The 24396-nt window shown below is 40.4% G+C and overlaps 1 protein-coding gene across 1 annotated transcript in view; it reads left to right on the top strand.

The window, feature by feature from the left end:
• Sox6 (SRY-box transcription factor 6) overlaps positions 1 to 24396 on the top strand; it is a 569660-nt gene that overhangs the window by 467105 nt on the left and 78159 nt on the right. Inside the window, 1 exon segment of the mRNA XM_052714601.1 lies at positions 19627 to 19776. Within this exon segment, the coding sequence (XP_052570561.1) occupies positions 19627 to 19776 (150 nt within the window).

The following is a 24396-nucleotide window of genomic DNA, read 5'->3' on the forward strand; positions in this document are numbered from 1 at the left end:
GGGACACTAAATGAGCTTCCTATAACTGAGCATGCAAGTTGATGTAGGCTTGTCCTCTATGAGCCTGTATAGGCTCATCCTTACCACCTGTTCCAGTCTGGTGGGGATGTTGATAACGGGGAGACAATGTCTATATAAGGGCTGGGATGTGGAAAATTTCTGTGCCTACTTAATTTCACAGCCAGACTCAAACTGCTCTAAAGCTAATGTCTTTAAAAAAAAAAAAAAGATGGTAAGGAAGTCCAAACATAAGAAATTTAGTGATTTGGTTCTTTGCCACTATTTACTCAGTACCTGTTGCTTACCACATGTTGTTTTAGATAGCAGTCTTGAACTGAGGGCAGTTTTCTCCTGAAGGCTTGATTGCCAGTGTCTGGAGACACTTTGCTTTGATTGGCAGAGGGCAATGAGATTACTGTGGCATCAGGTAGGAAGAGATCACCAGACAGGTAATCCTGAAGGTACTGCAATCAATACATTAGACAGCCATTGGCAATGGAGGCACACCCTGCCTACCCTGTCAGCAGTGCTGAGCTTGAAAAAAGCATCTAGATAGCAGGAGGTACCAGTGGATGCCACAAAGCCCTGCCCTCACTGAGCTTGCATTCTGGTGGGAGAAAGAGAAAACATAGGGAAGAATAGGACCTAGCAGCCACTCACTGTGGCAGAAATAACCTATCTGTCCATCCCGACAGGGGCAGATTGCTACAAATCAGGACCCATTTGATTGTTCTGTCCTGTTTGCTTTTCTCTGATCATTAAAACTGAAAGTTTTATACCAGCTAGCCAGTTCTGCTGAGGGTAGCCACAGCTCTCCCAACGGAATTAAGCACAGTATGTGCTTAGCTTTCAATAAGGGAGTGTTAATTTTTACTTCGACAGCCTACAAATCTATGACAGTGATATGAATATGAAATTTGGTGAGGATATGGGAGCTGATCATTAGCTTTTATAGGGGGCACTTTTCCTTAGAACCAATAGTATGAATGAGGCCATTCTTGGCGGAGGGCCTGTATCTGGTGTATTAAATAAGTGATACAAAGGAAACCTGAATTCCTTTCTGATACAAAGCAAAATAAAAGCTAGCTGTGAAAAATCATTAAATAATAACTAGGTGTAATGATGTATGTGCATAAAAGTGTCAAAATGAAACCTATCACTCACATGCTAATTGTATACTGACAGAATATTGTGACATTGTGTGTGTGTACACATGTATACATACATACACTTACATCACACCCATTTTCTGGTTTAAAAGGCAATTCATATTTAGCCTTTGTAAGGAATGTTTTTAATGTTATCCCCATAGGTTTAAAGAAGACATCAAAGCTCAGGTGAATTAAGTGATTTGGACCAGGTTCCTTACCATGTGACAAGGTGGGGCTCTAGTAGGTGCTGAGTGTATTTTAGAGTGTGTTTCTCAGAGGGGCTTCTTGGCTTTAAACTCAGATGACTGGTGGTGTGCCAGCCATTTACAAACTCTGTACACGACATAGTCCCTCTACGGTAGCATGTAAGTGAATGGAAGGCGATCCAATTAAATCATAAAGGGGGGAATTTTTGAAAGTCAGTGTGGTCTTCTCCACACCCCAAGGAGTTTGTATACTTTTCAAATTTCCAGCTGTCTAGAAGAAACTTCAAGCCGGAAAGAAATGAACAAAACTGAGAACGACTGTGAGGAAACCCATCTTACTCCTTAGCTTTCTTTCCTCTGAGGAAATGCTTTGAATGCTTCTGCTGTGTGCGACTCTATCCTTTGGAGAGTTTCTGGGGCTGTCTTACAGTTTCAGAGTTTTGATGAGTCTCCTAGAGGAGCCAGGGACTGTGTCCTTGGCCATCCCTCCCCCGCACAGCCCTCGGATTGTGTTCAGCAGGTTGCTCGCCTGCAGAGGAAGCAGATGTTTGATCATACTGGAGTGAGCGCCTGCTGCATGAGGAGCTGAGTATGCCTCCTGACATCTGGCTGTGGCTGGGTCGCCATGCCTGCCTGGGGCCAGGGGGCCTCGGGAGCCAGGGGCAGAGAGCACCGAGCCTCCGCTGCTCTTTAAGCGATGAGTGCACTGGAGCAGTGATAATGCTGAATTATCGCTTGGGTGCCTCCTTCCCGGGAACCTCAGGACAATAGGAGAGTCAGGAAGGAGCATTCACAGTAAAGTCATGTTCCGAGAGACAGGACTGATTATGGAGTATTAAAGAGCTTTATTTTAAACGATTTAATTTACAAATAGATCCAGACAGTGTATGAAACTTCCAGAACCATTAGTGGAGCAGCTGAAGAGTTTTCTAATTTAAAGTGGCCGGGACAGAAGCGCCGGTTCAGCAAGCTCCATTTTTAGAGTTTGGGCAACGTGTCCAGTTGACGCTGTTAGACGACACGGCGGCGGCGTCTGACACAAGGAGAAATATGCTGATCCTCGTAGTGCTGGGAAATTTCTCTAACTTGAGGGGAAAGTAGACTTTGTAGGTAAGAAGCCAGCTGGCTTACATGGAGCTTTTACTGCTTCCATGTGAAAACGGCTCTGCATTGGCTCCCTAACGCCAAAACCATCTGTTACGCCAATTTCCTTTATGATATGTGTTACTTAAGCACAATGGATATGGAAATGGGTAGTTTAAAATGTGTTTTTCTACGAACAGTTGTCACATTATGTTGCTTTGCCTCTTATAATTTTTCATCAGTGAGACCTCTGGGCTCGAGAGCCTTCTTATAACAGATCACCACATCTGTGCTCACAGGAATGTGTTGGAGAGAAACATTGTGTTGCTCTCAGTTAACCGCTCCCATTCTAAGTGATTTGTATTTAATTAACACTGGTGAGAGGCTGGGGAAGTGAGGGAGCTCCATTTTCCAAGTCGCACTCTAGTCAACTGGGAAAGAATAAAAAAAAAAATAGAAAGTCCTCTTTCCGGAATTTCCCTCCAACTAAGCTGTATTGCAGTGGGCTATTGAATGCTCAAATGGACAAAGGTATTGCTTCAGTCATTGAATTGTATCAAACTCCTTCTCTGAGGCCCCATTTCAAAACTCAGTAGGAAAAGTGCTTTAGCGTGGCATCCCCAGCAGATTATCACTTGGTCTGCTTGAAGAGAAAAGCAAATAAATAAAAAAAAAAAAAACTTTAAAATAAAGGAGAAATTCTGCGTAGGGCATTCTCACTGATTCCACTCTCAGGAGCTCGACTCCACACCACAGAACAAGAAGACACCCCTTGTGGTGGGGACGCTGGTCACCTGTCCAAGATACCTTCCTTACATGTAGAATGTGCTGCCTCCACACCCCAGGGAACAGTCCCCACACAGTGTGCAGTTATGGGATTGGCTCAGACATAGCAGCAGAGCAGGGAGGGGGAACACAAAATAGAGAAGCTTTATTCAGATACCTACATGTGACTCCTTTGATGTAGGGGCCTCAGTTTCCCATCCATTTACCAGTGGTCTTCAGAAAACAACATTTAGGAGTTGCCGGACAAAACAGCTCTCTAGAATTTCCCTCCATGAAGCCACAACCTACTAGTTCTGCACCTCTGTCTACAGGGTTTTCCTGACCTCACTAGGAGGAGACCAGTGACTGAAATTGCAAGTCACCCTTTGTGTAGCAGCTGGCTTGCTCTCTCTTAAAAAAAAAAAAATCATTCATTTATAGTCCACAAAAGTGCACGAAGCAGGAGCCGCATCCACATGCTATGTCCTATGTGTGGAGCTCAGAGGAAAGTTTTGAGAGTTCTTTCTCTTCACCCTTCCACTGTGGCTCCTGAAGATTGATCTGACCCAGATTGCCAGGCCTGTGTAGCCGTTGCTGTACCCCTGGGCCAACTTGATAGCCCTGGCTCACTCTCTTCTCTTCTTTTCTGATCTGTAATTTAGTGAGCGGCTTGAAGGTTTTATGAAAGCAGCACCTCCTAGTTCTACAAGATCCCTAAAAGGACCAAGTGACCACTTCCTAACGTCTTTTAAATCTCATCTTCCTCGCCTGTGAAGTGGGACTCCCATCTCCATTAGTAGTCATGAGAATTAAAACCAAAGGAGCACAAGGTTAGAGCACGTGTTTAGATGCTCAGTATCCTTTGCCTCAGGATCTTTGTGTTTATATTCTAACCCATTTATTCATTTACCAAACATTTTTAAGTCATGTCCGATGTCCTTCAATTAAACAAGAAAACTAAACAATTTTCTGCCCTCTTATACTCCAGACAGGAAATCAAGTAATGAACAGTGGTTCAAAGTGATGGGAACAGATAGCAGAGGGGTGTTCATTTGTTATGGGTGTTTACTTATTTGTAAAACTGTTTGAATCTAGGCACTGAGAAATATTTTGACCTCATATCTCTATCTGATGTTCCTGCTCCTGACTTCAAAAATCATGAAGTTCCATACAATGCACTCTAGTATGAATCACAGCTAGTTGGCAATTAGAGTACTTTATTTTTGATTTCCTACTGATAAAAAAACAAACAAAAAACAAAAACAAACATACAGAAAGAAAAAATTTCACAAGTCATCAGTAAGATTGTGAAAGCCACAGATTTCCATAGCTGGGAAAATAAAAAGGCCTCCAGTAGTCTCAATTGCCTACTACTCAAGTCCTACTTCTAGCCTGTTACTTGAACTTGGGCAAATTAACCTTCCCAATCCCCAAATCCTTCTGTTAAGTGGCTTTAGGGATGATGCCAATGGGGATAAGAAATTTCCCGTGGAAATTGCTTGCATATCTCCAAGTACTATATGAATCTTTTGATTTTATAGTTGAAGAAATTGAAGTTCAGAGAGATAGATTAGCTTACCTAAAGCTGCAGTGCTTATCAGTGGTCTGGGTGAAGGTACAGAGAAGTGCAGGTACCAGTGCAGAGAGCAAACCCATTGCTCCATATAAACAAGTGTTGGTTGAATTGAGAAAGATAGCCAACAAGACAGTATGCATTGTATTGTTACCTATTTGGGGTGATATAAATACTAAGTGTGTGTGTGTGTGTGTGTGTGTGTGTGTGTGTGTGTGTGTGTGTGTGTGTGTGTTGTGGGGGAGAGTTTGCATTTAGTTGTAACAACCTAATTAAGATTATCCATTAAAAATAAAAACAAAATAAGACCCTGTTATAGTATTGGTAGGCATGACAAATGACTATTTAGTTCACTTATACATTAATTTTCTAATTGTTTATTAAATGTCTACTACATAGTAAGTACTTTTTTCTATTTGGGATATAGTAAGATCAGTAAGACTCACCTCTTGCCCTCTGAGGGCCCATGATCTAGCAAGCAATGTAATAATTGTTAAAATGGATGTGTTCCCAGTTTGAAAACACTGTGGGAGGAGGAAGTACTTAACTTTTTCTTGGGGGGAGTCCCAGCAAACTTCCTGGGTGAGATGCTGGCAATATTGACTCCTGGAAAGAGAGTGTGGGGAGGAATGCACAGTGGCAGAGACCTAGAGAAGATCCCTAGACAAACAGGGCAGCATGGAGATGTGAAGACAATAGCAGCAGGCATTGTGGCACCTTTAGAAGTACTTAGTCCAGGTTAAGTGTGCAGGAGCAATCAGAGGTGAGACTGGGAGGTCAGCATGAGGTCAGGGAGCAGCAGGCCTTTTACTCAACATGAGGGAATCTTCAATGCCTGTAGTAGACATGATTTTACTCACACCAGAAATAGTAAAGCAATGTAAGGGATAGTGTGTGATATTCCTCTATTAATTTGATCTCTAGTTTACATTTTCCATTATACTGGACTTAATAGTTAGGGAACTGTGTTGGGTAAGATTGATAGTCCCTTCAGAACAATGGTGCCCTGTGGCAAGTGACACTGTACAAATAGTGTAACGATACACGCTGAATAAACAACACTGTGAAAGATTGACACAAAGCCAAGGTCCAACCATTTCCTGGGGATTTGGGGAAATCCCATAATCTGCAGTTTGTGCTCAACCCAATCAAACTGCTTCTCAGTGAATGTGCCCGAATACTCTTATTCCACCCAAAATATATAACAAAAACTTAAATCTGTAAAGAAAGGCTACGGTTCTTCTCATTGTTAACATGCTATAATTATGCCCCTTTCTGGAATAATAAAATGTTCCCTGGCAGAGGTCAGGATCTCTGTCACTGACTTATTTAACAGATCCCCCTAACATCTGTCCCGCAGACTGCACACTTTATTAGCAGACAAGAGACCCAGCAGCCGCAGCCTGCTGTGTACCTTTTCCCCATCCACACAGCTGTGGATTAACTCAGACTCACCAGAAGACCAGCCAGAAGGACAGTCATGTTATTGGCCGATTCTAAAAAGACAGGAAGAGAGAGCAGAAACAAATGTTGCCTGAACACAATTCAGTGTTTTTAGGGTGACAATTAGCAGTCTGTTTGAAAAGGAATAAAAGCAACTATTTCACACACACACACACACACACACACACACACACACACACACACACACACACACACACACACACAAAAGGAAAATCTATTCATATCTATGTGGGAACCTAATCAGGCCCTTGTTTCCAATGACGATGACTCCACAGTCACACCAGATCTGTGACAAGAATGTGCCTTTTGTGTGCCGATAATGTGGAATCGATAAAATTCCCTTTAAGAGACATATGTGTTTATGTCACGAGGTGTGTTGCTTGACCAAACGCTTTGTTCTTCTCCTGCTTTCCACACAGCATTTCATGCTGCGATGAGGCTGGAAATCTTTGATTAACTAGAACTAGTTGCTGAAGTCAAATCGTCACTTTGTTTTGTGACTCATCTTCCTGTGCTGTAGACTATCACACAGCATATAAGGAATGACAGAAAGAAATGCTGATTTGAACCCCTGACCCAAGACAGGCACGAAACCATAAGATTATTCCTTCAAAGAGCTGTGCAGAGACATAAATATTCCATTGGAAAGATGCCTTCTAAACAAACCAAAGCTGTGATCTGACATTAGGAGTAAGAGTTTTCTGGACAAGTTACAGTAGGCTTAGAAGAGATGGTGAGAGTCAGAAAGCCCTCCAAACTCCTGGGATTCTGAACGTTTAAAGTCTTCTCTCTTTCTAAGAATAGACAGTAACAACAAAGACTGAACAAAGTTCCTTTTCTCCAGAGAATAGCAAGGTGCTCCCCCTGTTACCAGAGGGGAGGGGAACTGCTATGGACTTGACACACTGATCCTTAGCCTCAACATCTTATTTCGGTAGTGTGCAGCCTTCCAATCCTGGCCCAAAGGAATGGGCAGAGAGGAGATATTACTAACCACAGCCAAATCGTGGTGCAGGGTTTGGGCCCATTCTGTTCATGGTGATTTTTTTACCTTTCAGCTAACAAAAGGCCTATTTCTGGGGCTTCATGGAGCAAAGCTCAGCTCAGAGCCCTTAGTCAAAGCCTTTGTAGCTGTGGTGTTTCTGTCATTTGTAAATGACTAGTTAGACTAGTCCTTGTTGTTCGGGTTTGTTGTTTGCTTGTTTTCATTTCTGATATACCCCCACCCCCGCCTGCCGTGTTAGGGTATTAGGGATTGAATCCAGGGCTTTGCACATGCTAGTACTCTACTACCACTGAGCTACATCCCCAACCAATAATGTCCTCTCTCCCTCTCTCCCTCTCTTCCTCTCTCCCTCCCTTTTTCCCTACCCTGTTCCCTCTCACCTCACCTCTGGCTTCCTACATGCCAAGCCCCTGCCTCAGCTCTAAGAATGGCCTTCTTTTAAGGAGAGTGTGCTATAAGAACAAGAAGTTCCAATGCTTGAGTTCAGTTTACTGCACACATAACCTGTGGAGAATGTTGTGCCTGCCTGCATCTCCACTTCCCACCTGTGAGAGACTAAATGGCTTAGTGAAGATCCCAGTTAGTGATGATCCCAGTTAGTGTGCAGTGATGACTGAAGGAGGTGCACTCTGGTCATGATGCCATCCTACTTCTCAAAGCAACTTATGCAATCTTATTTGTCTAAATTTCATATTCAGCCCTTTGTGTAGTTATCCCCTGGTTACTCTGCTGTAAGCCGTGTTCAAAGTAAGTTGTTGAGCTGTCCATCAGTATCTACTGACAATAAAGCATGCCCTATGCTGTTATCCACCATTTGAATGGTTTTTCACTATGGCCACCACATACAAGGTATTCCCTTTCTGTTAATTAGAGAGTAAACCACGGGTATCGCTGCAAGGTGCAGATGGCATATTTACATACTACAAAATATGACAAAGTTCTCCAGTTGGCAGTAGTAATAATTTGCTGTTTAAACAGTGACAGCAGAATTGGCCCTGAAATAGGGCAAAACATTCACTCGAATTTGAAGAAAGTACAGAAGAAAATATGAGGAAATTAAGAGAATATTTTACATTATTCCTTATCATTTACCTGATTACTTACAGGTGAGTTCAGACTATATCCCTTTCTCCTTCAATAGTTCTAAAAATGCAAATTTTACTTTAGTATTAATATAAAATAGATTTTTAATAAATCTGTGGATTTTATTATAGGTGTGAATTGTCTTTAGTAGCATGAGTCTGCTCAGTCTTCCAAAGTCTGCTGAAGAATATAAAGCAAGTTCATCAAGAAACTAGCACGATGTTTTACATACTAAACACTCGTTTCCAATTAGCAACATTTGTTCTGTTCAATAACCAAAGCAGAAAGGTACCACTTAGAAAATATTGTATTTTCGTGCAATTTTTGTTTTCCCATATATATTTTTTAACAATTTAAATATTTTATTTAGTTACATAGTAACCCATATTTGTCTTCATTCAGTACTGGCCTGGAATCTTCATTATAGATGGAATTTGAAAGGGATCGAAGCCAGGCAGTTGTAGAATATTTTTCAAGCAACAACAGCTGGTTCCTTGGCAATCATTTTGGGCCCCGGCAAGGCAGCCTGGCCTGTCTCCAGACTCCCATGTTGGTACTGCTGAGAATTTCCAGGTCAGCCATGTTGTTTTAACATGGTATTTTCTAGAAACCCAGAAATTCAGTGTGGGATCTAAAGTCCATGTCATAATATATAAGGCCTACAGGATGTGACCTTCTATCTGTCCAACACATTATTCTTTCCCTGGTGCCTGGTCCAACTTACTCCTACCACACTGGATTCTTTGATTTCTAAGGGTAACTTTGTCACAGGACTGCCATCCACATATTGTCTCTGACTGAGTTCTGTGCCCCCAGCATCTCTCACTTCATTTAATCCTCTTCTCTTGAATTTTCCTGATCTTTCTACTCAATACCATAACCACCAATTATGCTGACACACCCAGTTGTTTCATATTTCATAGTAAACATCACAACAGAATTGTGCAAATGGATGCTTATTTGTCTGTCCCTGTTCCCTATCCCTCCCTACCAAAGCACTCCTCACTTGTGTTTTTCTAAAATCTATCAGTACCCATAGAGCCACACACACAACATTTTTTTGAATGAATTGATGATAGGATGAATGAATTTATTGTATGTCTGCAAAGAAACTGTACTCTCAAATATTGACAAACTCGCATTTATACAAAAGAACACATGTGCTGAAAAATACAGATCTGTGTGTGTGAGAATTAATGCTCAAGTTTCAAACCCAAACTCCAGACTCACAACTGAGTCTTTCTATCCTCTTGATAGCGTCAAGATGCACTAGTCTAGGGTGTTGCTCATGAACTCTGGCTTTGTGATTACAAAGTCACAGGAACATCACTGCATTCGGAGAAATGGAGCTCTCAGCAGCGCCTGCTCAGCTCTTGGAAATGGTCATGGAGCCGCTTGCTTCTGTGATGCTGCTTTCCGTCTGTCCTCCTTATCACCTCTTTGGATATCTTGCTTCATGAGTGGAGTAACCAATTGTTTCAGGGCCTTGCTTTTATTTCTGTAAAAAGGCATTATATATTGATGTATTTTCTTTAGCATCATAAAAGAAAAGAGTAGAAACACAGAGAGAGAGAGATGCTTTGCTTATTCTTAGCAAATTATACCACACAGCATAGTCACGTGAGGAATTGCTCTTTTAAAATGTAGCCTAAGGTAACCGGTGTAATGGGAGAATGAATCTCAATTGATTATTTTTATAGCAGAGGATTGGAAGTTCTGACATCCGATGGATTCTGGCTTTTGAAAAGGTGTCCTGAGCCTCTCTTGTATCCTCCTCTCCTTCACACCCAACACATTGCCTGCCCTGTTTGCAGCAAGTCACAGAAGCCAGTTCCTGCATACTTGAGAACTGGGCAAGAAGACCTCCAGGGGGCTACCCTTTGCATTCTTTTTCCTTTGCTGACCTTCTTGAGCTGGCTGTAGGAAGTAGTGAATCAAATGCAACAAGTCCTGGCGTTCAGTGGCTTACAGTGGCTTACTTGTTCTAGCTTGCTTTGGACTACTATAGAAAGGCCAAGTAAACTCGCAGGTCTACTCCTACCAGAGACACATTTTCACCCCTTTATCTATAATTGCATAAGCTCTAGTTTAAAAAATCTGAGAATATCTCAACATGATTATAATTACCTTAACCTAATTACTGTGGTGGCACTTTTAAATATGTACATTTAAAAACAAATATTAAAAAAAAAGTTCTCCAAAATAAACCATTCTTGGGTACCCGCAGATTAGCTCTCAAGCATTTTTAGGATAAAATTATCTCTGATAAAATGTACAAACTCTATCTGCAGCCCATTCCCCCAGGGAAGAGAGGACAGGAAAGCACAAGTGCTTCCGAAGGTGATTGGGGAAGGCCATAGACCTGAGCGCTGGATTCACTCTTCCTGCTGCTTGCCAACTAATATTTTTAAGCAGACCACTTTTATCCTCTGGACTTGATGTTTCCTCAAGCATACAGAGGAGAGACTAGAGGATGATATTTACAGTGATCCTGCTAATGTCACACTGCCCAGTATTTTTGTGTAAGAATGAACCTGCATGTCCAGAGCTTCAGTAAGACAGAAACAAAGATGACCTCTGTCTTTGATGTTCCTTTTGGGGAGTGTCTTGGTGTTTCTATTGCTGTGACAAAACACCACAGCCAACGCAAGTTGTGGATGGAAAGGTTTATTATACTTTAACATTGCTGTTCATTATTGAAGGAAGTCAGGACAGGAACTCAAACAGGGCAGGATCCTGAAGGCAGGAGCTGGTGCAGAGGACATGGAGGGATGCTGCTTATTGGCTTGCTCCCCATGGCTTGCTCAACCTACCTTTTTATAGAACCGAGGACCACCAGGCAAGGGATGGCACCACCCACAATGGGTTGGACCTTCCCCCATTGATCACTAAATGAGAAAATGCCTTACAGGTAGATTTTAAGGAGGCATTTCCTCAACTGAGGCTCATTCTTCTGATGACTTTGTGTCAAGTTGACACACAAAACCAGCCACTACATGGAGGAAAAATGAAATGGAGAAAAGGCTTTTGGCAGAAATGGTAGCAATTTCAAGAAGATGACACCAAATGGAAATGAAAGGTATTTAATGGCCAAGTGTGAGCAGGACTGCTATTAAATACCAGACATTGTCTTATATACTAGGAAGGTAGATTAAAGAAGACCCAGTTGTTCACTTCTTGATAAGCTGGAAATTTTGTGGAAGAGAAAGACATGGAGAGAATAAAGGGAAGTACACGAGGCTAGAGGGGTGAATGTGGTAGGCCAGAGGGGAGGGAAGGTTTCGCAGAGAACTGCACTTAGTTTGAGATTCAAAAGTAGGTAGAATGTGAAATATCAATGCAGATGGAGGAGATCTCATGGGCCCCACCCCTAGACGAAGAGTTGCAGGCAGTTAATGACTACTGAGAGAAGGCAAATTAGCCACACCCTACAGGGATGAGCCCCTTAAATGATTACTCAATACCAAGTGATCAGCCCTGAAAAACATATACAGACAAAAAACACTAAACAGACTCAGCCATTGTATGTTTATATTTACACACACACACACACACACACACACACACACACACACACACACACACCCCAATAATGATTAAAGAAAAAGAGGCCATGAATATGAAAGGGAGCTAGAGGAGGTCACGGAATGGGTTGGAGGCAGTAAGGGAGGAAATGATGTAACTGTAGTTTAATAAAAAAAAAATGGAAAAAAAAAGAGAGGGAAAGAGTGTAGGATAAAAATATGCAGGAAGGCAAGACTGACTTGGCAGTGAAGTCAGTCTATAGAATGAAAGCTGCTCAACCTCCTCTGTTCCTTCTCTCACCTTTTATCCCCACAGGCAGGCTTCTTTGGCCTCAAATATTAATGGACTAGCCACACAAGTACCTTCTGTGTTGAAAACAGGACTTCAGTTCTGTCCTTCCAGAAAACCACAGCTGTATTTCCTGGATCATTCTGTTGACATTGAAGCTTTATGAGAAGTAAAAGTATTTGTAAACCTTTCAAGTAATTATTTTTAAACTCTCCCCTCACCTCTCCTTCAGTCTGGAATGGCTGGTACTGACATATTTTCCTCTCTGCTAAACAAGCACTAAACCAGGCTTCTTAATTACCTGCCTCTGTTTCCACCTCTTCACAGCTGAACTTGTCCAGTTTTACAGCATGGCTTCCTGGGTAGGCAGAGGAACCCAGGGGATGCCTGGAGAACTGAGCTAGACTTGGGGCATGAGCCAGGTAAATGATGTCACTTCCTTCAGGATGCTTCCCTTTCCTATCCCCCTTGTTACCTCCTACTTCGGCTGTCCTCTCCAGCAGAGCAGTGTGGGACACAACAGGGTGGGGTCTGTTAGCCTGGGTCTGCACTAGGCCTGGCCTCTCGGGGGCTAATGGGAATAAATACACAAGTAAGAGTTGAGTCTGTTGGTAGTAATGATGGCATCTGGTTTATTGAACAATATATTGCTGTCCTTTCCTTTTTTAAGCTACCAGTAGGCAACATATGCTTGAAGTAGAATTTTCCTTTTCTTTTGAGACAGACGTGGGCAGGCCACTCCATGTCTTTATTAGGTGAAATGACATGCAAGGAGAGTCTATTCCAAAGAGAATCCAGAATATATAAAGTTATGCTGTGATTTTTGTGTTGATTTTCCATCTTCTGGAACATACTTGGGGTCTTTTACCCCTGTCTATTGAATTTCCCAGTTTCTAACCACATTCTGCATGGTTCTGCTCTCTCATCTGTTGGACGGTTGAACAAGGGTGGTCTAGGTCTTTTACCAAGGCTTAGATTGGTTGAAGAGGGACTTGTCTAGAGTAAATATATGATGGCTGGTGGTATTGTTGATTTTTCTTTCACTACTTGTGCATTATGAAATGCCATTTTTAAAGGAGTAGTATCAGTTATCTGGAGGTGTAGTTTGATGTTTGAGAACTCAGAACAGTGGGCACATCAGAATCTTTCTTCTCCTTAGACAATGATCCTTATCTGTTGGCTAGGAACCAGATATGGGTTTCACTGTGAGTCATTGTTTAGTTACTTAAAACAATTTGATTTTTAAAGAAGAAATGGGATTAAAGGTGAGACTTGCTAACATAGGTAACTATTTTTCCTATATAATTGTGATGAAGATTAAATAAAACAATAAATCCAAATATTCAGCACCACCATACCTTAGTTTAATATTCAGTATGTAGTTGTTGAATTACATTGTGAATGAATGAGAGTGGTAACTAGGTGATGGGCAGAATAGTTATGTGAAAATGATATGACTATGAATGAAAAAAGCCATATGTTCTTTCTCTGTGGTATTCTCTGCTGGAGAATACAAGTATAAAATGTGTTTTTTACAATATGATAAATGTAGACTTTTACTCGGCCTGTTGTCCACTTTTCTGTATTGCTAATTTCTCAGACCTCAGCTGTGGTTAGGAATTGCTATTCATGATCATTCTTAGACTTTGAACTCTGGTCCGAGAATCCTCCATGGAATGAAGCTTAATAAACCTTACAAGATACGTAATCAGAGTTTGACCCTTTTCCTTCCTAACCCTCTAGTCTGCTAAGAGATTTTCCAATTAAAGCTATGTCGTTAGAATAAATAATATTTTTATATTCTCCCAAAACAGATGCAATATCAGAAAACTGTTAGAGCTCTTTGTAAATATGCTAAAAAGAAAAGCCTGGCACTATTCCTTAGTTATGCTCCAAATGCTATTTGTGTGACAAATTTCAGCACATCAGTGAACCTAGTAGTTCCACACCTGGTAAATGTGTTATCAAATCACTTTATTTTTATTTATTTGTTTGTTTGTTTGTTTTGTTGTTTTTTTCATCAAACCACTTTAAAAGATCCATTTTTTGGTTAAACAAAATAATTTTTAAAATTTGTGTTTTAATTAATTTTTAGGTTAGTATATAAAGTAATAAGGCTCTTTGAGACCTGTTAGTATCTATGTGACTTATACCTCGTTCACCTCCTTTGTCCTCTCCTCCCTCACTACTCATGTGAAACAATGTAACTTAGCAAAGACTGAGTGTATATTCCTTTGGTTTTAATTTTTTTAGAATTCAACATAATGAAACTTCTCATGACATATAATAAATATAGCTGAGTGTGGCTGTCTCATTTGCAGAGCCTCTTCTACTGTGCAGTGATCTGTGTAGTATTTCAATTCAGAAATACTCCTTGGGTACTTGTTACTCCTAAGCTGCTGTCATTAGTGGCAGGCATTCAACAAAAATTAGAATCATGTGTCTTCTGTGTCTTCATGAAGTTTACAGTCTGTCAAGGATAGGAAGCAACACGTGCATGACCAAACACAAGGGTCAAAAGTGATGGACACCACAGGAGAGCTGCCAGTCAAGGGCTGGAAATCTCCAGTTCACACCTCTAGAACTGAATGGTGGCCCAAGCCTTTGGTTCCTCCACTCCTGGTGCAGAACTTTGCACATAGAATGCATCCAGCTGATAGTAGCTTAGAAAGTTACTATGAAATTGCTTTGTAAATGTATGCCTATTTGATGAATGGCATTCTTATTATCTAAATCAAATCTAAAATCTCCAATTTGAGGATGATAATTACAGCTAAATGACTATGCTTCATTAGGTAGAATGTGATAAATTGATTTTCACGGGTGCCCTCTTTCTTCTTGTTGCAGTCTGCTTTCTGATTCTTATCTCAAAGCTTGTTGTACTGAGTCGTATATTGTATCCTACTGTCCATTTCACTCAATGGTTCTTCTCCCTGCCTCCAATGCCCCAGGAATCACAACTCACAAGAACCATTTCTGAGCATGATGAGTTTCTGGGGTCTTGTCATGTTTATGTAGAACTTACTGGATATGAGTATGAAATGATTATTAGAACTTTAGAGAAAGCAATGAAGACTACCTTATTTCTAAAAATTAACTGTTGTCCAGTAAATCTGAAGCATCATTGAATTGAGTCAGATATTTAAAATATAGACTTATTTCTAAAGGTTTTTTCCCTTGCATGATCAGTTGCAGCTCTCTGAAAGATTCAAAATTGAGTGAAACAAAATGAAATTTCTTTTGATGGGGAATAGATTATTTGTAAGGACCCATATCTCTAAGACTTCATGACTCTTTAATATCCAGTTATTGTTTACAGCTCCCAAAATTAGCCACTGCATTTTCTATTTGCAGCTTCCTCTATACATGTCATTCATTATCAAACTTTGCTTTGCTGGCCTAGTCCAAGCAGAAGTTCCAGAGAAGATGTTTCCTGTGTCTTACCAACGTTTTATTTATTTTAATTTGAGCTAAGGTCTCATGTAATCCAGACTGACCTCAAACTTGATAAATATGGATCTTGAACCTTGAATTCCTGATCCTTCTGCTTCCCCTTCCCAAGTCCTGGGATTACAAACATTGTGCTAACATGCCTGGTTCATGCAGTGTTTGTTGGAAAGGAACCCCAGGCTTTGTGCTTGCTAGGCAAGCACTCTACCAACTGAGCTGCATGCTCAGCCTTGCTAAATTTCAAAAGAAAAAGATCCATCAAAGTAGAAAAGAAACAAAACCACAGCCTTTCCTTTGCCTAAATTATAGCAGTTTGACTCTTACTTGTGAATTTTTCTTGCCACTGAGTCATTGCATAGAGAATTAAGAAACTTTAATTTCTTTAGAGGCTTGTTATATTAGAAAAATTGTTCCAAAGAAAGCAACAATCATGACATAGGCACATCTGGCTCTTGCAAATTATTCTTTATTAAGCTTTCATTTAATTACATGTGCTGAAAGGTCTGTTTTTGATTACTGTAATTTTTTTTATTTGTCCATCTGAATGATAGTAATGCTGGAAATTATATACAAACCACCTGTTTTTCTTCCTCTACTAATATGCCTTAGTTTGAGCTATTTTCTCTGTAGTTGATGAACTAGGAAGCTTTCTATTATGATAGAAATCTGACCATCAAGGTACTCTTGATTCTAAGAGGAAAAGAAAATATTTGAATGACATTTTTAAGCTCCAACACTGTTAAGTCTGGGATATCTGACTGTGGGTCAACCATGGCAAATTAACACATTCATTTATTACCAGTTTCATATAAGACCCAATACAGGGACAGTTAAGGATTAGAAGTGGCAACCTTTGAGTACAAGTAGAAAGAGAGCTGGTGAACATTTGGGGGGCATGAGAAAGGGATAGTTGAGTTATAGCTGTCATCAGAAAAGTAAAAGGTGATATGCCATAGAAGGCAGAGATAGGAGGAGAATGGTCGACAAGATTGCTGATGCATGGTAATGACTACTGACTCCTCCCACCATTCAAGAGGAGTCACAGCCTAGCAAGAGAGTGAAAGTTTGGTCTCTTGAGAAACTGTGTTCATAGGTTTTTATCTTGGAACAACAGACCCAATAATGGCATTCAAGTGAATATTCAAGCAAAGACAAGAATTTGAGGGTATCCCTCTAAGAAGATGGATCAGTGTAAGAGAAACAATTTATGAGTGTTGACACTTTGGATTCTCCAAGGAAAAATCTACTCTCTGCATTATAATTTTATACTGAAGCCTGTCATTCAGTAATGGTCCACCTACACTTAGATTTCCCAGTCAGCTTCTGGTGATGTCCCTTATGTTAGTCAATGTTTACCAGAGACTTTAGAAATCCTCCAATGAGAAAGAGCTCAAGGCTGGAGAGATGGCTCAGCCATTAAAGGCTAGGCTCACAACCCAAAGATGTAAGAGAAAGATTAAAAGAGAGAGAACAGTGCAGAGAACAGAAAACAAAAACAAATTCAAAACCATCATTAATCACTGAGCAGAATAGTGATCAAGATGCTATAAAAAGAAGCAATCAGAGAACAAAAAGGATTCTTAAAATTGTGACAGTGGAAAGTTCATTGAAGTCTTAGAAGAAGTTGATGAAAATAATCTGTTATAGAGTAGATAAAATGTTTAAGAGTGTGAGACAGAAGGAAAAACTAAAACCAGAGGATTCAAGAGGATGTCCAGCATTTACTAGTGTGGATTGATGGGAAAACCCCAGAGTGTTTCCTAGAGTTGAAGCACATGATTTTATACATTAGAAGGACTAGGCTCCAGACCAGTGAGTGTAAAGTCAACAGGCAGACAGGCCTCAGGAGGAAATCTACACGTGGTATAGAGGGAAGAAGTCAGTACTTTCTCAAGTGAAAACTGATTTCATGCAAAGAATCTGAAATCAGCATGACATCAGACTTACTTGGCAAGAATAGTAAAAGGACAGTAAGTCGTTGTCTTTGGAATTCTGGGAATCATTTTTAACTTAGAATTCTGTATCAAGGGATTACAATAATAACAGTTTCCTGAATCATTAGTTCCTAAAAAACTAACCTCACAGGCACTTTTCTCAAGTATTTCCTGGAGTGTATGTACTATCGAAAATATGACAATTAACTAAGAGACAGGAAGCCATGAGAGACAGAAAATGGAATCCAACATAGTAGAGACAAAGGGGACTTCTGTGTAACACTGGCCTAATGAAAAACTGGAGCAAGAGTGTAGAGAATTCTAGAGGGTATCTCTAAGGGGGAAAATGGATACAGAGATTAGCCATATGTTCAACTGTATTGTGTTGAGTTTTCTTGATCTTTTGGAGAGTCTGAGAATTACCCAGTGATAGTTACAGAAACCAGAAAGAGAAATGAAAGATAAAATGATAAATAATACAAATATTAAATCTAACAAAAAACTAAAGAGAAAAGTTACTGCTGTATCTAATCCATGTAGTCCCAACTACTTGGGAGACTGAGACATGCAGAACATAAGTCCAGGATATGTCTGGCTTTCAGGGTGAGTTCAAGTCTAGCCTGGACAACTTAGTGATAGCCTGTCTCAAAATAAAAAATTGAAAGTAGTCTGGAGATATAGCTAAGTGGTATTTACCTAGCAAGCCTGAGGACCTAGATTCAATCCTAGTACCAGAGAGAGGTGGGTGGGAAGAGGAGAGAGAATGAACTTTAGCTCTTTGCATAGCTCAGCTATGAAGAGTGCCAAGTAGAATGAAACAGTAAGACTAACTTAAAATCTGTGACGTTAGCGTTAAGCAATTGGAGGGACACATGAAGGCACATGTGGCTGGTGATGTGAGAAAGCTAAACTTTCATCCTCCTGTGTGAGATCAGCAGATAAAGACAGACAGCATATAAACATATGCGAATGAGGTGATAAGTAAGAACCATCAACCAAGTTGAAAAGGGATGGTCTCCACAGAGTAGGAGTGAGGTGGAGAGGCCAGCTGGGGAGGCCAAGGCCATCACGTGTGGCTCTAGAGGCTTTACCTTATTTAAGGTGGCTGTGTTGTTATCATTTTCTTTTTATTTAAAAGCCTTAAAGTAATATTGAATTTATGAAACCATGTATAACATTATTTTGATAAAAGTTAAAATTATCTAAAAGGGAGATTGGCCCATATCCCAATCTAGAGTCTGCATTCAGTTAAATCAATGTACTTAATGTTAATCATTTTAAGATGAATGGGATCAGATTGTCTGTTTACCTTGTCTCAGGAAAAGGAGCGCTTGTAAGAGGGAGCAGAGGATGAATAAGATAGCAAGATAGCAAATACTTAGAAAAGGCCAGGAGACAGCAGTGGGAATATAGGGAAATAAGCCTAGGGTCCCAAGCTGAAGGGGAGCCTGGGGAAACACCAGCAGAGCTGTTCTGACCATAAAGGGGAAACTGGGTTATCTCCTTCAGCACTTGGGCCAGGAAAAGAAGTTTGCCTTTTTGTTTCTATGGCTACCAATCTGGCTAACCCTGCCAAAGGTTGTTGTTCTATGGTGCCTAGAGGTAAGACTGGAGAGGGAAGTGACTGCTGGCAGACTCTAGGGACTCAGAGGCAGCACTGATCTTTAGAAGGGTCTGTATCCCCAGAGAAGTATGCGAAGACTGAGGTCTGCTAGGGAAGTTCAGGTTAGTTTCTTAGTCCACAGGTGGACATGCCTGGCACTAAACAACATTATACAGTGATTGCAGGATCTTAGAAGGAACCTAAGAGACTGCTCTGCCAAACTCCTTTTAGTACAACTGAAGGAACTTAGTTCTTGAGAGACCAGTGCTGTCCCAGCCTATGGTGTCATTGCTGGAACACCTACAGCCCCATGTTTCTCATTCTAGTCCTCTTCCTTTCTGAGTCACTTTGATTTTTCTTATTTTCCTATTTTGAAAAGAAAGTGAGAGAGAAATTGCAGGGTTGTGAGAGATGTTAGCTGACAATACGGTAAGTTTTTTGAACCCGTTTCAGCTGCATTTAATGAGACCGACGTTCGCCTTCTCTGTTTTGCAGCAGCTCTATGCCGCTCAGCTGGCCAGCATGCAGGTGTCACCTGGAGCAAAGATGCCATCAACTCCACAGCCACCAAACACAGCAGGGACGGTCTCACCTACTGGGATAAAAAATGAAAAGAGAGGGACCAGCCCTGTAACTCAAGTTAAGGTACTTGCTTTGCAGGATCGTGGAAATGGTTTGGAAAATAGCTTTGTAAGGAAGGTGGTGAAGCAGGCTATGCTGGGAATAAGCAGCCCTCTTTATGGGGAATGTCAGGAGTGAGCATTGCGAAACAGGTGCTTCCCTTTTGATAACAATAGTGCTATATTGTGAGATCCTTCCCTCACTCCAAAACCTCACTCCTCAAAAAAAAAAAAAAAAAAAAAAAAAAACCTCTCCCTTCAGAGTCTGGGTTTCATTTTTTAATGTTCTCTGGCAGGAATGGCTGTGCTTTTATTGTCATACTTTGTCACAGACTTGCAACACTTCTCTCCACATTCCTCAAACAGGTGGGGAGCTCACTCACAGTACCAGAGTAGGGCCTAGAGTCCTCAGTGTTAGAAGAGGATCAAAGGGAATCTAATGCCGGACTTGGCATAGTTTGTAGAGCTCTGTCCTTCAAAACTAGCTACAAAGAGGTGCTGAGGAATAGGGTGTCAATGGCTGACGGTGCTTTTGATACCATGTCACTATGAGAGGATAAATGGGTTTTCACAGTTATGGGTGGAGTGTTGTCACATGGTTTTCTTAACTGGTTTTCAGTGTCCTCAAACTGGTCACTTGGGGGTACCTGGTGACAAGGGAAATGATCAGACGCTTCAAATCTGTGCTGCATCTGGTCTCTACATAGTACAAGTTGGTTGTGGGGACTATATCTACTTCCTATATTGAATTAATAAATTCACACAGTTTGGAAAAACAATTGTATGTAATTGACTATGAACTTGGGGAGGTGTGCTAAGTGTGGATGCGTGGTTGTAATTCGGCAGAAGTACTGCATGTAGGGAGTTTGGCAATTATTGAATCTTCACATAGCAAACTGTTGAGAGCAACCAACATCACTACTGGGTGCTCTACAGTCACAGAAGTTATCTTATTTTGGTAAATTTTCAGATAGCAATGTTGAGATTTCAGAAAGTCTGCAAAAATAATGGACTCCAAGTATTGAAGACCAAAACATGAGCATCCTCATGACAGCCTGTTTATGTTCCATTCCCAAATATTAACTTAATGATTCTCTAGAGAAATAGAGTGAAATTACACTTAATTGTTAGAGGTCTTAAGCTAAAACAGTTAGCATAGGAATTGTAAGTTTGTGGAAATAGATTATTTTAAGTTCCAAAAGCTTATTTGTGAATCTGAATCAGCACAGCAGCTCAACCCAAGGAATAAGTCTCTTCATAGTTGTTTGAGAAAGAGTATTGTGAAGCGCCAGCAACTTGGGCTATTTGGGTATTAAATATTTTAACATGAAAAAGTCATTTTGTAATTTAAGTTGGCCAGCTGGAACTGTACCAAACCAAGCCTTTACTGGATGAGTAAATGTTCCCTGGCTAAATTCAAGTTTCTATCTGCTTTTACCATTCCAACTTTGTGGGCCAACAGATTTTATTACTCATTTGACCACATGCAAATTCTTAGGCATAAGAGTTCTGTATGGTTTGACTTGCCTGTATTTTATGTTAGCAACAAAGGACCCATTTCTTATACTTCTTAGATCATATATTATGTATGTGAGCAGAAATATATAAACCAAGACACAAAGTGGGCATTTAAAATTGAATGTTCCTATTACTGAAAAACTTCTGAGAGTAAGCTCAGTCTGCTAACTGAGGAGATTTGATCACCCAGCTTCATCGTGGTCCTCACTACAGTCATTTTCCCTCTATAGAGCATGATCATGCATTATATAGTGAAATATGACAGGGCAATGTTTGCAGAAGGTAGCAGAGATAAACACAGGGTTTTCATCTGTTCAGTCTGTCACTGTAATCTGGGAGTTGATGATATTATGGGCCTTCCATGAAGCCATATGTTCTCTAGCATGTAATAAGCAGTCTGTTAATGGTGGTGGTACTGAGGATGCTCATGGTGGTCAGGAAGGAGATGAAAGTAGTTTCAGTGTGGGAATGGAAGTGTCTGGTTACAGCGTTCCATACTGAGAAAGATCCAGAATCATTGAGCTAGGCTATGAATATCACCTATCAGTTCTATATACAGCAAAAGCCTTCTCAACCTGGCAAGGCACTCTAAGTTCCTGCAGCCTGTCCCCTGACAAACATCTTGTGCTATCTTAGACTGGATGGAGGGGGCATATAATTAACCCTATCAAAAATGTCTCAAAATTTTGCAATTATTACATAGAAATAACATAAATGTTATCTCAGATTGTATATTCTAGACTGGTGACATGGTCATTGTCAATTTTTCCAGCTTTTGAGAGAGTGGATTTGCCTGCATCCTAGCCTCCTATGGTTTTTTTTCCTATCTTACCTGCTGGCTCTACCATCTATGTCATTCTGAGGTTTGCTTAGAATCTGTTGGATTTTTTTCTTCTTTATTCATATTTTCATGTTTCTGTGTAAGCCCATAGTTATTAAATAGATGCTACACATTCTGAATTTCACAGTGTTGGCTGTTAAAGTGTTTGTATCTCTTTAAATATCTGAAATCTATTCTGAGACACAGCACCCCTGGATCCTCTCTGGATGTACTTTTCGTATTTGTTAGTCAGGTTCAAAACAGGCAACAATCTCAGGGGAGTTTAGCCCCATTATGAGACAGCAACTTCCTGGAGACTGAATGCCCTGTGTGGACATCAAGGGACCTTTCACTGTTACTGGGGGAGGAAGCCATTCCCAGTCCTTGGTGAACATGCGTTCATTTTGCCTACTCCCTTCTTCCTCTCCCCAGACTCAAGTTGCCTTCTCATAGGCATTTTCTGATCAGTACTCAACTAACTAAACACACAGTCCAATCTTTTGAAGCTCCTTGGCATTCTTTTTGTCTCTGTCTCTCTGTCTCTCTGTCTCTCTCTCTCTGTCTCTCTCTCTCTGTCTCTGTCTCTCTCTCTCTCTCTCTCTCTCTCTCTCTCTCTCTCTCTCTCTCTCTCTCTCTCCTTGCTGGTACCCTACCTCAAAAGTTCTGTCTACATTAACATTCAAAACTCTGAACTCTCTACTTAGGGAGGCTGCTAAGTCACCTGTGCCATTTCCCCAAAACTCCTTCTAGATAGTAAAGTGGACCAGTCTAGAATTCACTTATTTCAGAAATTGCTGTCTCAGGCTCTTAGCATCCATGTCTGAAGAGCACTGTCTAATAGTCATGTCCTGTGTCCTGAGGGTGGGTCCTTAACCTCAAAAGTAGACCTGATCCTGTCCCTCTATCTTGATTACAATGGATAGCATCTTGAAATTAATTGTGAGTTATAAATAATAAGTTAGAGAATATTAAAACTGAAAAAGATGTAATAAACTCTGCATTTTCATGAAAATTAAAGAAAAACATGAATATATTAAGGCAAGGCACAGAAAACCTAATTAGTTGCCTATAAGTGATAAGTGCAGTACTTTAGATGAACAGTAAGTAGAGGAGATTAATGGCAGTTTCAACACCTGCAGAAAAAAAAACAAAACAGTGACAGTGAAGACACAGAACAAAACTATGCAAACTAAAACACAGGAAAGACCTTCAGTTCCGGGCACTGTCAAATGATCTGTCTAACACACACAACTAGAGAAAAGAAGGGAATTTGTTTGAAAAAATAATGGCTGAACGTTTCTTTAACTCGACAAAAACTCTAAACTCAGACATTTTAGAAGTTCAGCAAACCCCAAATGAAAGAAATACAGAGAACATGAACTAAATACTTAGCATATAAAGTGCTATGATTCCAATATGAGTGAAGGAAGTGACTAGTTTAAATATCCTTTGAATTAAGGGCAAAAAGAAGCAATTTAGTTAAGTACATTAGATAATTTTGACATTCATAGTGAATGTAATCTTGTTTCCCCAGAACATGTCCTATTCTAAATATAAAGTGCATTACAACACAGATGGGACAGAGCACTTGTTTCCTACTAATACCAAACAAACAAACAAACAACAAAAACATAGAACATCACTACATAATATACAAATGGTTTTTCCCCTGGTCATTTGGTAGAAAAGAAGGTGGAGATTTGTAATCCAGTAAATTAGATTCAAATTCTTCCCTCCTTAGATGGCCTTGAGAAGGTGCTTTTTATGATTTTGATGCTCATCGCCCCATTTGTAAATTTTGTGTAGTATGGTCCATCCTCCTAATGGCATCAGTGGTTGAGTGGGCTAATACACTGCAGGTGCCTAGTGTAGTGCTTGGTACATGGTCACTCCTGCACATGCTCCTGTTCTTCCTCTCGCCCTTCTTCCTCCAGTGTTGTTTTCTGGCATGTCTGTTGATTGACATCCATAGTATATGGCCATCTTTTTATAGATGGAGAAATAAAGGCTCTGTGAGGTCACATGTTTACCATGGGAGAGAATGTTCTGTTACCAGACTCTGTTGTGTGTTTTCAATAATGTCATTGAAAGCAAGTTCTCTGGGCCTTCCCAGAGACAAAACAGGATCTGACATTTGCTGATGATTTTACTTCAGAATGCAATAATGCAGATCTTAACATTGAACCTTTAAATCACATACTCATATCTATATTTCTGAAATGATAAAAATATTGTCTACAGCTCTTTGACAGTAGGATAAATGAGACAAAATGAAAACAAGTTGCTTAACTTTCAAGTCACTGGCTA

This window comes from Peromyscus californicus, unplaced genomic scaffold (genome assembly GCF_007827085.1).
Source record: "Peromyscus californicus insignis strain IS unplaced genomic scaffold, ASM782708v3 Scaffold_4__1_contigs__length_199733344, whole genome shotgun sequence".
In the NCBI taxonomy this organism is placed as follows: domain Eukaryota; kingdom Metazoa; phylum Chordata; class Mammalia; order Rodentia; family Cricetidae; genus Peromyscus; species Peromyscus californicus.